Source organism: Berghia stephanieae, chromosome 3, assembly GCF_034508935.2.
Source record: "Berghia stephanieae isolate SIO BIC M18660-M18661 chromosome 3, UCSD_Bste_1.3, whole genome shotgun sequence".
NCBI classification, from domain to species: Eukaryota; Metazoa; Mollusca; class Gastropoda; order Nudibranchia; family Aeolidiidae; genus Berghia; species Berghia stephanieae.
Window position 1 is genome coordinate 98572253 of NC_088362.1, and position 14528 is coordinate 98586780.

Sequence of the window (14528 nt, forward strand, 5' to 3'; positions counted from 1 at the left end):
ATGATATTTAATCTTTCAAGTAAATATATATAACACAGGGGGATAATATATTTATATAGGTTTATGAAGAATAGTTTGCATTAGAATAAAAACCTAGGAATAAGTTTTAACAACCCGGGGATGGATTATCTCACCGCTGAGAGGAAAGACCATTAGCGATGAAATTTGATACATTTTACCGTCAGTGCTATGAAACAAAGTCATAAATCCAACAATAAAATAACACTGAGACAGTAACAATATAACAAAAGGTATTTGATTTTGTCACGGAGATGGAGAAAATGAAATCTACCATTACTTATTGTGATTTACCATTACTAATACCCCCCCCCCCCCAAGAAAAAAAAGAAGATATATTAAAATTTATTTTCGTCAGCGCTCAATGTATGTGTTTGTGTGTATGTGTGAGTGTGTGTGTGTGTGTGTGTGAGAGAGAGAGAGAGAGAGATAGATAGATAGATAGAGAGAGAGAGAGAGAGAGAGAGAGAGAATAAGTAGGAGTGAAATATCTGTTCAATGTTATAGTTATCATTTAACGTTATAACAAGTGTAACTAAATGACAAATTGCCATATTAATGGACAATAGAGATCTATATATTATTATTATTATTATTATTATTATTATTATTATTATTATTATTATTATTATTATTATTATTATTATTATTATTATTTATTCCGCACATTTGTTGTGCTCAATTTTTGGGGTTTCACAATGCTTAGTGTTAGTGGTGCTCATTGCATTTCATGCTGCATCTTTTATTGCCACAGAAAAAAAAACAACTTTCCAAATGTTACAAGTAGCCTTATTAGAGGCCTTTTTATACAGGTAATTTTACATTATTTGTCATTTCTAATTACTCATTTTGCTTCTGAGTCGAGTTGACCAGGGTGACGATCAGCAAATTTTATTATATATATCAATAAATGTAACCCAACGCGTAAACCTTGTATTATTATTATTATTATTATTATTATTATTATTATTATATTATTATTATTATTTATTATTATTATTATTATTATTATTATTATTATTATTATTAATATTATTATTATTATTAAATTATTATTATTATTATTATTATAATATTATTATTATTATTAAATTATTATTAATTATTATGTATGAACTAAATGAAGAAATTTAAGTTTCGAGTCAGTTATCAAAATTATTAAATTTAAAAGTTTTGAACTTGAAACTACAGAACTCACTCTCAATGCAGAATATTTGTTTAAACTCGAATTCAATTATAAACATCAGTTTCAACGGACATAATAATAATTGTGAGAAGATTGGAATAAAATGGAATCTTTTTAAATTTCGAAATAAAATTTATAGCTTTTTATACTGTCATGTCATGATTGCCAAAGTAATTTACATAGTACGTACATAACTTGAAACCACATAAACAAGCATGAGAAATGAGTCAAATCTTTTCATTGCCTACTTTCATTTGGAACCTTCACTTCTTTTTAATAATTTGGTGCGGCCACCCCCTGGTTTATTGTTCTGGTTATTCTGTCCGTGCAATTCAGATGTATACCCATTTCATCTCTCAAGGTTGTGGATGTCGAGTTTTGTGAAGATTGAAAATGGTTTCTGTATTTTGGATCACGCTGTTTAATGGGGAGAATATCCCATTATTAAAACTATATTCTAAAATAATTTCATGGCTCTAAATATGTTGGGCATGCTCTTAGAGGCATAAACCATTTATGCACTTGTTTATCTTTTCTTACTTTTCTTTGTTTTGTTTCTTTTTATATTTTTTTTTACTCGCTTGCAATTGTGTTTTAAAGTATTTGGTTGCATCGGATACATTGTGAGCAAAGGGCAGCAAGTAACGGTCACTTTCCTACGTTTATAACAGTAACATGACACATTCTAATCTGGGCGGAGATCTGTATTCGTTAATATGGTTCTATCGGATACAACGAAGCCACTGGGTCCGAAGTATTTCGTTATATCCAAGTTGCACTAAATCCCGAACCTCTTCTCCCGCTTCCTTTACAGTGGCAAAACCAGATACTTGGTCTGATGTGACTTATGGTCGGGATGGTCATCAACGTTTCCCGAAACTTGTGTTCAGCTGACTGAGTATTCAGTGAAAACTGCAGGTTTTCTCCAGAGTTATATTTTTTTTTTGTTGATTTCTGGAATGAGAGAAGACAAACGTTTTTTAGCTGATCGAGGAAATATATACTTAGAATGCGATTAATTTGGATGTAAGCTGGTTGATGGTATCTTCTATGTTTCATGTAAACCATTGACAATCTGAATAAATTTATTTAGATTCTAGAGGAGATTTCTTCATCCCTGTGGTATTTGCTTCCCCCCTTTTTCATCCTCCTCTTACTTTTCTCCCTCTTAACTTATTTCATTTTCTCTTCCTCCACTTTCACCCCTTATTCATATGCCAAGAATGAATTGATATCTTCAATAACATTTTCCAAACTCGATTGTAATTCAATTTTGTCCAGTAAATCAAATTAAAAACTTAAAACATTGCGAGTCATTCAGAATTATACAACTTGAATAGTGTTAGGAAAAAAGAAGTCACATGAAGCGGCACCTCTTCGGCTGTGCGGCTATGTGGTCTAGTGGTATGACACTCGCTTTCAGATAGGACGGTCCTGGGTTCGAGCCTCGCTCGGCGCATAGTTGAGTCCTTGGAAACTCTTTACTCTTTACTCACATTCTCTCACCGTACTCATGTGTAAAATGAGTACCTGGCCGTCAACAGCGTTGTCTCTGTTGGAAATAAATTGTAATATCGCCTAACATGTGTTATGTCTCGTTTTACATGTTACATGTTGCTGTTTAAGAGGGACCCTTTGTAAAGCGCTTTGAACGCATTTAGTGGATATTGCGCTATATAAAAGCTCTAGTGTTTAGTGTTCTTCTAGAGCTGCTCTGTCTTCCCATAATTATAGTATTGACTACAAAAAAATTAACATTTGTTTTTTAAATGCCTTCGTGAGTCTGCTCCAAAATACCAGAACTTATTGAATTGGAAACTCTGTTCGGAACTTACGATCCTCCACAGATGTGCTCTTGCAAGCTACGCATTGAGCTGCTGCTGCTGCTTCTTCTTCTTCTTCTTCTTCTTCTTCTTCTTCTTCTTCTTCTTCTTCTTCTTCTTCTTCTTCTTCTTCTTCTTCTTCTTCTTCTTCTTTCTTCTTCTCTTCTTCTTCTTCTTCTTCTTCTCTTCTTCTTCTTCTTCTTCTACTACTCTACTACTACTACTCTACTACTCTATACTACTACTACTACTACTACTACTACTACTACTACTACTACTACTACTACTACTACTACTACCTATCTCTTCTCTCTCTCTTCTTCTTCTTACTTCTTCTACTACTTTTCTTCTTCTTCTTCTTCTTCTCTCTTTCTTCTTCTTCTTCTTCTTCTTCTTCTTCTTCTTCTTCTTCTTCTTCTTCTTCTTCTCTCTTCTTCTTTCTTCTTCTTCTTCTTCTTCTTCTTCTTCTTCTTCTTCTTCTTCTTCTTCTTCTTCTTCCTTCTATCCTTCCTTCCTTCCTTCCTTCCTTTCCTCCCAGCCTTCTCCTCCTCCTCTAATATTCTCTTCATTCTTCTTCCTTTCATTTTTCCTTTGCCTTCAATCTCAGTCTCTTGTTACTCTCATCACCCCCCCCTCTCTCTCTCTCTCTCTCTCTCTCTCTCTCTCTCTCTCTCTCTCTCTCTTTTTTTTCCACCCTCTCTCTCTCTCTCTCTCTCTCTCTGTCTCTCTTCTCCCCCCCCTCACCCTTCCTTTCTCCCATTTTGACATGATATACAAAATGATACATAATGTTGTGACAACAAACTGATTGTAATGGTCGGGCACAAATGGGCGAGAGGCTGTAAAGTAAATGTTAACATGGAAATGCGAGACATATTAAATGACAGCGACAGACAGGCGAACAAACACAGGACTCGGGTCATGTGCATCATCAGCATAAATTATCCATTCTCAAATTTAAATTTCACTCATTTGTTTTTATTATTATTAATATATTATTTTGTAAATCTCTCATTTTCTATGTTAACCCGTTTTGGACGGGAGCCTTTAAAAAGCCATTAAAAAGAATGAGTTTTTAATTATCTCATTATCCACAAGTTTCTAAATTAAATATGATCATAGTGCATTACTTAAGTCCTCAAAACATCATGAAAGATACGACATGCAGCCTGTAAGGCGTGATTATTATAATTCCTTTTTTTTTATATGTAGAGACAATGCAAAGTAGAGCGCGACATCGTCATGACTGTGCGCTGTATAAATGCATTATTATTATTATTATTATTATTATTATTATTATTATTATTATTATTATTATTATTATTATTATTATTATTATTATTATTATTATGTGATTACAATCTGTTAGGGATCTAGATTGTTTTCCTTTTTTACTCTTCTTTTTTTTTTTGACGGAGGAGGAGGAGGGGGGGGGGGGGCTGTGGGCAGGAGGCTACTTTTCATGTCCCTCTAACCCGTGGTTTTGTAGGCACTGAACTCTATCTAACTGTCCTTTTATTTTATGCTCAATCTTCGTATATTTAGGACTGAAATGGCATACAGGTGTCGCAAGGCTTCTTGAGTGATACTTAACAAGAATTAAGCGAGAATAATGAAGGGAAAGTGTTATTTATATGAAAAGAATATTCTTCGCCTTGAATGGTTTAAAGCTCCATCGTGGGGAATGGAGATTTCCCTGTGATTTTATTTCATAGTCTACACAGTGTCTCATGTTCGGTTACAAATGTTTTATGTGCTTCTTGCATGTAGGACGTCTCGCGCTAGGGTACGCCGGCTGTTCGGCTGTACCGGATGTTTGATTTATCTACGCCGGTTACAAGGACCACGATAATGTTCTCTGTCTGGTGAAGGCCATTTTGATATTTATCTCTGTATGTCGCTGGGAGATGAATATCAAGGGGTAGACGGGTTTTCATCGCCTTTCCATAAACAATGTCTATATTTACTCTATCTATTGTGATGCGACGTAAACGGCGGACGAAACACATTTGTTTTTTTGTCAGAGAACTTCAAATATTCATCGATTAAAAAGACCGCCAGCATCTCAAATTATAACATTTCCTGGAAGTCTCGGGTTTGAGTCATTTTGACAAATTGGGTTTCCAGTCATCTTTATCAGTGAACATTTGATGTGAGATAAGAAAAAAAAGTGATTTGTGAGAATATGGTGGTTTGTAAGTTAATACTCAACTCCCTCCATGAAATGTTTGTTCATTCAAGCTTGATTTACGTGTCCACAACTTGTTAACACTTGATTATTTTTTTGGTAGGTTAATGATGTGCTGTCGCCACGAAAAGCATCTCAGTCAAGTGTGTTGTTTTTTTTAAAACGATAACATAATAGTCAATAGTTGTCAAACAAATTATATTATCAACCAAATAAATCTTTAATATTGATTAAATAATTATATAATAGACAAATAAAATTTACAGACCTCCTATCTCCGCCGAACGTGTTCAATGGCTTTTTACAAGACATAGTTATGACGTGAACATTTTTAGAAAATTAAATCTAACAGTTTTTTAGATGATCTATTAAGTTATGCTGACACCAATGGGATATGAAGAATACGGTTTTGAAATATTATGGAAAAGTTGATCTACTATTCCTTCTTCAGTCTTGACTTGAAGCGCTCAATAGTATGAGCATTTCTGGTAAAGACCGAGAGAGAATTCCGGATTGATGGTTTTTATAAAGTAAATAATCCCTGTCTTATATTATGTTTAATCTTTTGGGGGAAAAGAATAACGGTAAATTTGGCTTGTTTGAAATGTATAGATAGTTTGAAGATGACGTCACTCAGGTCTTTGTTATTGTTTTTTGCCATCCGCGTTTATGAGTAATGCTCACTGAACTGTATTAACCTGACTATAAACGTTCATGGATACACACAGTTTTGTGTGTTGGTCCGTTATACTTCCGGAAGGCAATGTTATGAGCTTCTTTGCCAAGCGCATACTATCTATAGCATCTCGATTTTTGACAATTCAGGTTTGTTGCAGAGCACTTGTATGGAAATGGCTTGGTGTTTGTTTAAAAAATATATTTCAACTTAATGAATTAAGATGCCTATTGATTTAATGGCGGGCTCACTGATCAGTAAGTGTGTCGTGAGTACGAACACAATTTTTCGACTTTCCCCCTTTATTTGGCAAGCTTTTAAACCCATCATTTGTTTACTTGGACGGACAACACGGTGACAAACGACGTACACATATTTCTAGGTCTAATAACTAAACTCTATTATGGGCCTGATTTTACATTGTTGTAATGGACTATATTTTTCGTTGGGTTGATTCCATTGTTACCTGCACGTTGGTGTCAAATATTTGTTTGACGACTAATCTTTATTCATTCAAAACGCTAATGCAAATTAAATGTATTTTATGATCGTGCAAAGGGAAAGAATTTTAGGGAGTATGATATATCGAGGGTGTTTTATTGACAAAATAATGATACGTTTTCATGAAAGTGTATTTCTCTGCAGGTCTGATAACCCATATTGTTTTGGGCTCATTGTTGCAATGGAACCACGGTCAAACCATCGCAAAATAGTGCCCATTACAGCATGTCAAATCAAGCCCATAATTGCGTTCGGCGATGAGACCTGCAAATATCAGTCACTTTCCATGGTTGATCATAATTCCAGTCTTATAGATTTTAGCGTTCTTAATCAGTTAACTGCCGTACTATGGAAAAATACGTATTTAACGATTTAGCCAGAAAACTGATTCTTCAAATATCGATCGATTTAAATGACCCTCACCTTGGCAAAACACTCTCACACCTAGGTCCTCGATATGTGTCTTTTCAGAGTAAGGCAGTTAACTGGTTAATATTGGCCTACCTTGTTGGTTTTTCTTTGTCGGGAAAGCTCATTAATCTATTGTTGGACTCTCTATCTTGCATTCATATGTGGCCTACAATCTCAAATCGGTATTATGCCTGGACGGTTTAGATGGTAATAATGGCATTTACTGTCAGTATGGTATCAAGTTTATATGCTTTATTTATTGGGATAAAAATAGATTTTCGCACTTAAACTATATTCATCCTATTCAATGATTGCAAATACAAAATGTTAGTTGTTTTTTGTTTGTTTGTTTTTTGTTTTCTTTTTTGCACTAAAATTTAAAAAAAACCCGAACCTTTTGTATTTGTAATCATTGTACGAGCAACGTAAAAGTCTCTTTTTGACACCTGGTTCAACATGGCATACTACCGGTTTGAGGCGGTGAGTCATATGTTATGGGCTCTAATATTACAAAGACTGCTGCACGTGTCGCCAAACTCCTAAATCATTTATATTTAATCAAATGAGTAATATTTGATATCACATAATAATTTTATCTTTGCTTTCTCACCATTTCTTTGCAGGCCTATCTTAGAGAAGGATTAGCTTTGCAAGATTTAGGACGACATGGAGATTCTCTGGCAGCATTTGCCACTGGACTTGGACAGGAACCAGCAAACACACAGCTCTTGGATGGCTTGCTTGAGGCTGCTCTTGACTCGCCGCTCAGAGGTAAGTGTCACTGTTAGGACATAGTCAGATGTAAATGGGAGCGATCTACATTCATGTTTTCCTCCAACCAGGTCATCAATCACATGATTTGTTTATGTCCAACAATTGGATATTTCTTAACAAAAGTAAACACGCTGCTTTGTTTATGAAAGTTGTAAACATACCCATGTGTCAAACTGAACAAAATGACCAATCTTGATGTTAGATATTTCAAAATCTGTGAGTACTTTTCACTTTGTGGGTCACTTTGAGCACATATTCCAATGTGACCAATGACCTCGAGCACATGGAAATGTAATATAGATCATGCCCATTGGGTACCTAGCCGATAGCCGCGTTTTTGGAGAAAACGAAATTGTCATCGTCCCTTACAGATATCAAGCCTCGTCCAACATGTTAAGCGTTGCTATTAGTTTGGGACCTCGCTTTGAGAGACATAATTTATTGCGCCTTATGAAAGCTCACATTTCTTTTTTTTGTCATAGGACTTGAATTACATTTGTAATATTTAGATTAATTTTCTTGGAGTGGTTTTTTCCTCTTGACAAAAGCTGGAATTCATAAAGAGAGCAGAATGAAAAATAAAAGTTTCTATTACGGCTATTTAGTTTTTGGGATTTTTTTTCTTCATAAAAGCTTTCATTCATCCTTTGTTGGCTACTAGAATTATATTATTATTATTATTATTATTATTATTATTATTATTATTATTATTATTATTATTATTATTATTATTATATTATTATTATTATTATTATTATTATTATTATTATTATTATTATCATTATTATTATTATTATTATTATTATTATTATTATTATTATTATTTGTAATATTATCCAGGCTGTAATGATTTATTTGTATAATTTTCTAAAGTATACATATTATGTAATCTCTTTAAATATACAATGTCTTCGTTATCCCTTTAAGCTGTAAAATCTCCTGATGCTAATAATAAATATTAACAGGGATTCGCGTTTTAAAGGAGAGGTGGTCGGGAACGTAAATAAAAACAAAGTGGGTGGCCGTTGAATGTTTGCCTAGGATACATTTGAATATGTTACACAATTGTCTCGTTTGAAATGTAGAATATTTATTTAGATACAGAATTAGCAGAGAATAAAAGAAAGTGTGAATGTACAGCATCAATTCATAATGCAAAGATAAATTATGGTCGAGAAAGAGAAAATGTTTTTTGCAAATTGTATGTTGGCCACACGCAAGAGAGATGTTTTCCAATTAACAGCTTGTGTATGCTTTCTTGTGCGTACTTTGTGGGGTTTTTTTTTGTTTTGGGTGTGGGGGGTGGGGGGGGGTGGGGCAGGAGACCAGAGTCACATGGTCAGGTTACATTTTGAGAAGTCTGATCTGGAATATTCGGAGATAAACGCAACACTCTATGACTATGTGGGTGGCCATTGTATAACCTATAATATTGGAACGGTAAAAATGCTCTTTTAATGTGAAATATATTTAGACATTGTATTTATTGAGAACGAAAGAAAAATAAGTATATTTTTTCAGCTTTCATTGAACCATGTTGCGAAAAGAAATATGATACGAGAAAGCGAAAGTTTACTCGAGAATTCTAATGTAGGCACATGAAAAATACTGGTAGGTGTTTTCCAATGTGGCTTGTGCATGGTTTACACCTTGGTGAATAACAACGATCACAAAGTCAGCATTGCGTTTTCAGAAGTTTCATTCTGAACATTTGTAGATAAATACAACACTTAAACACAACACGTTTGGCCTGTGTATTCTTACCTATGATATAACTTACAATGTTACAAAATAACTGTAAATTCGGTTTGTTTGAAATGTATAACATTTAGACATTGGGGAACCAACATCTTCACATTAAAACCATGTAAGACGAGACATAGCGACTTTAAGGCACTATTATATATATTTCGTACAAGTGTTCATTTTACAGTTGAGTGCGATGAGAGAGAATGTAAGTAAAGAGTATTCTCCAATGCTTCAATTTTGCGGCGCCCGTAACGGCGGAACGAACCAGGGACCTTCAGGTCAGATGCCGAGTGTTATAAGTTATACCCCTAGACCACAAAGCCACTCGTTCTATTTTCAAACATGAGCCATTTGTCACATTCCAGACATTTCTATTTGACTACCATTGAATAAGCAAATTATTTCCTACGGTGTTTGTCGTCTGCTACATTATGATTACAAATAGCCAAACAAATTGTATTGAATCATAATAATGGTTTGTCTGACAAAATGTGAGATTTCTGATTTTTAACATTTTGACCTAACGTTTCTTACAAAATGACTCTCAACTTGTCAAAAATTCTTAAAACTGAGTCTCTAAAGAAGTCTTTTTTATTTCATTGTTTGTTTTGGGGGAAAATATTGATGGTCATTTGAATTCATCGATTTTTGAAGTACAAAAGTTACAACCTAAACAGAAAAAAAGATGTGTTATATCAGTGTATATTTATTGGTAATGGACGAATACTGGATGAGAAAATGTTTGCTCTTAATGTCTGCAATCTTTAAACGCAATAGGTGGGTTATTGGCATTTCCGCCGGCTCTGCTTGGACGTTTGCCCTCATCATTCTTGTGTTTGAACGCTGTCAATATGGTGGCGTGACTTGGGGGTAATGGTGTCGACCGCTAACTAAACGCCTTTTTATTTTTGCCATTAAACGTTTACTTTATATATCGTTCAATTTTTAATTAATCTCCGCTTGTCAAATAGTCTTAAACCCGAAACTTTAGTTGAAGGCTCGGGCTTAAGAATTTTTGACAAGTTTGTTTGGAGTCATTTTAACTGATCGATTAAAAGTTATTTGACAATATAAAACAAGATGTTTTGTCAGTTAACCGCAGAATGGTATTCCTAAGGTATAGAAAGAATGTCGTTGTTGATGGCCATGAAATATTTAACGTATCCAAGGTCGACATTATGAGAAAAGAATCACGTGGGTTGAAAGAGCATTAGAAAAGCGGGGGAATCGATGTTAAAAATAAATATAGAAAAGAAAAAAAAACCACTTCTCTCTCTCTCTCTCTCTCTCTCTCTCTCTCTCTCTCTCTCTCTCTCTCTCTCTCTCTCTCTCTCTCTCTCTCTCTCTCTCCTCCTCTCCTCTCTCTTCTCTCTCTCTCTCTCTCTCTTCTTCTCTCTCTCTCTCTCTCTCTCTCTCTCTCTCTCTCTCTCTCTCTCTCTCTCTCTCTCTCTCTCTCTCTCTCTCTCTCTCTCTCTCTCTCTCTCTCTCTCCCACCCCCGCCCCCCCCACCCAGCCAATAAATCAACACCAACTAAAAGAACCCTGTATTTTTATATATTTTTTCTAGGTTCCAATGGCCATTGCATTTCGCAATACTTATACCGCCAAACCCCTCTCATCGCTCTCAAATACGCCATATACAATATCGCTTGCAAATCACTCGTCTTGGCCCTAGTACTAAACGCTCTTATAAAGTTCTTTAGAGTCTATAGTTAGATACTCATTCACATTTAAGTCGAGGTGGGTAATATTTTCTTTTCATAAAATACGTCACGAGTTTGTGATCTTCATCAAACGTCCGGTCATTTCTTAAACTTACATTGCTGGTTTTCAAATTTTGTAGGTTGAAGGTTTAACTCTTTCCTTACCAGCCATTTTCAGGATTTTCCCCACAACTTCAAACACAACTAACACAAAAATAGATTTTTTATCACTCAAACACAATATCCGTAAGTTCTTGCGATAAATAATTTCTTTAGCAAAACATGCTCTACAACACACTGTTAATGTTCTTTACATCTTATGATGTACAAAGGAAATTTGAATAAGAAAAATGTTGGTTGTATCGTAACGAATGTTCCGATTTTCCTATAGTTGGTAAGGCGAGGGTTAATCTTTTGAATATAAATAAAAGCAGTTTTTATGTCACTTGTTACATAATAATAGATCAAAGAGAATACATACTCTACTCAAGGGGTTTTTATTGATAAAAAATATCTCCTTGTTAACTTCAGAGGGAGAAACCAAACAAATAATTTATAGGAATGATTGAAATATTTATTGTCTTGACCAGATCTCGGCTTTGTGGTTCAGTAGTGTTGCATTCGACTAATCTGTAGGTACCTGGTTCGAGCTCTACTGAAGGCACACAATGTTGACTCTGTGAAAAAAAAAAGCCTGGCCGATAACAGAGTTGTCTCTATGGTAGCATCTCATAGGAGTCATATCTTTTTCTACATGTTGATCGTTGCTGTTTGCTTGGAAACCCTTATCTAGCAAATTTAGTGGATCCTTCGCTTTATAAAAGCTCACGTTTATTTGAGATCATTAAAAATACTATTGTTTTCCTGGATATGTCTGCAGACCTAATTGTTTTCAGGGGTATGGTCACGTGATCAAGTCTGGTCACTAACAAGAACTCAGTCTATGTAGTTGAGATTTATTCTTATTTATGCAAAGGTTTATATTATTCAAAATGTTCAATACGGTGTGGACGGGAAGGAGAATCTCAAACATAAAAATGTTACAATAATATACGATTTGTTCTTTATTTCAGAGGAAATTATAAGGGAATTAGTACTTGGTAAAAATAGCACACTCACGTGCATTCGTTATTTCCATTTGTTTGTTTCAAGCGTGTTCATTATAAGTTTGCTGTACTGTCTTCTCTTTTTTTTCCACTTTGGAAAAAGAAAGGTTTCGACTTAAAAGAAACTGCTTTTTCGGTAATTATAGTTTTTAAACTTGCACCCTGCCGCTCATTAAAAAAAAAAAACACTATTTGTTTTCATTTGGCCACGAATTTTAGTTAGTAATATATCGATAGTTTTAAATTTTCAAAACAAAGTGAAAAATTATGTATCGATGCTTAACAACTGGAGACACTGGCACAACGCTTTTTAAAAAATCTGTTTTTGGATATTTAATGCGTGTCAACCTACATAGGAGTGGTTGAAGTCTTGACCTGTCCTTTACAGTACAAATAAAATAGCATTCTTGCACGTTTGACCAATACGAATGAAAAGGAAGGAGGGAACTGTTTGTAGTTTGTTTTGCCTCAGATGGACGATTGCTTGTTCTTTGTCATTGGCTAGATCTTTTAACCGAATCCAAAGACTAACCATGATATTGGTCGAATTTTTCGAAGCTGTATTATACGAATATATATCATTAGACCAGAACTTGTTTTAAAATTGCCGAAAGCATCATCTTAGTTTGTTTTTTTTAATAAATATACAAAACAGCACAATCTTTTCAGGAAATTGAGGATAAAACAGCATTATCAATAGTAAGGTTGTCTTTTCCGTTTGTTTTTGTGTTTGTTTTTTTAAAGTTGTTTTATTAAAGATTTTTATTTTGGTCCTTTATGTACCTTCTAAGTTGTCTTTTATGAGTTAAGCGGTGCTTGTAACATTTTTAGAGGGCTATGATAGCCGAATTTATTTCGGAATCGATTCCGCTATTATGTCAAAGAGCTGGTTCAGAGAATATTTTCAGTACAAAAGTCCCTTAAATAGCCGATAACGATAGTTTAAGGATATAACTTAAAGGCTAATAAAAAAATTTTTTTGTCTAGTTTATTTTTGTACAAGCCGTAATTCAGGTTTATTCTTCACATCACAGGCGTTTCTTCATTTCTGTCATACTGAATAATTCTCATACTACGATACTCAGGCCGTGATAGACCATTTAATTTGTGACTCATCGCTTGGAACTGGTATGCCGTGGAGAACCAGTCCCTGAAATCTGAAGTAAAGTAGTGAAAGAAATTAATGTAGTTTCATAACTTTTACTTATTCATAATTGCTATTATCATCTGGTCCACCCTGACATTGTACCGAATCTGCACGATAAGTCACATTTATGTAATCCACTGCCTTCATCTGGTGGTATGTAGGAGTTATGCAGGCAGCAAGAAGTGGATTTTATATTTAAGCGATAAGAAAAACTGACTTTTTGAACTTTACGATCTAAGAAATTGTATTATTTCTTCCCAATGATATACAGGCCAGTAGATATGGCACTCTTTTTTTTTCTATGATAGTAGGACACACCTAGAAGGTGAGATGCTACAGACACAATTAATTGTTATGATAAGTGGTTTAGACCTTCAACTAATTTTGTCCAGCGTCTTATTTTGTGTTTGGCTAAGCGTTAAAGTTCAGCCAGACTTTTGTTTTCAACGTTTGTAAGTGGTAAAAATATATAAATATAACATAATAACGCAAAACAATCAATAATCTTTGTTTCATCTTTTTGGTTATAACTTCAAATTTCCGCACATATGATAGATACCCTGACATAATATACCACTCTGAGACGACGGGTCACATTGATTTATCATAATATTCCTCAAAACTGACAGTGGGTTGAATTCCGTTGACACCACCACCCTTGACGATAAGGTTGTCAGTTGTCACAATTGTCACAATACGATACAGTGCAACCGTTCTACTCAATAATATTGATAACGTTTAATCCCATTTACCCCTTATTTTCGAGGTATATCTCTCCTCAACGATCCTATTTGCAATCTGTTAAAACTCTTATTGCTGAAAATTCCGTATACTCTTTGATGTCGTCCCGCTGGGGTTTATTTTTAGTAAGAGAAATAGATCGTAGTGGATGTTGGACTTGTCGGTTTCAAGACCTCGTATCACAAATGTATGTTTTTATCAAAGCTCACATCTCACATTTAAAAAATATATTTTTTCCGACATTTCATTTTTAAATAATTAATATAAAATTTGTGAATTGAAACTTTGTTTTTAATCGTGCAGTCGTACGTATTTTGACCAAACAATATTTATTCGTTTTGGCCAGATTAATTGTCCTTCTAGACGTCTATTATTAATCGATTAAAACTTTGTAGGCGATTTGAAGGATACAGTTTCTGAACAAAGTGAAAAAAAGTGTTTTATTAGAGTACGGCAGTAGGGACCCCCACGAGTCGCTTAAGACAAAAAAACAAAACAAAACAGA

The 14528-nt window shown here is 34.3% G+C and overlaps 1 protein-coding gene across 3 annotated transcripts in view; it reads left to right on the forward strand.

Annotated features, from left to right (window-relative positions):
* Positions 1-14528, forward strand: part of LOC144968948 (uncharacterized) — a 224716-nt gene that overhangs the window by 184333 nt on the left and 25855 nt on the right. For all 3 annotated transcript variants that reach the window (XM_078907837.1, XM_078907838.1, XM_078907839.1), the window contains one exon: positions 7427-7574. In XM_078907837.1, coding sequence (XP_078763963.1) covers positions 7427-7574 — 148 coding nt within the window. The remainder of the gene's footprint in view (positions 1-7426; positions 7575-14528) is intronic.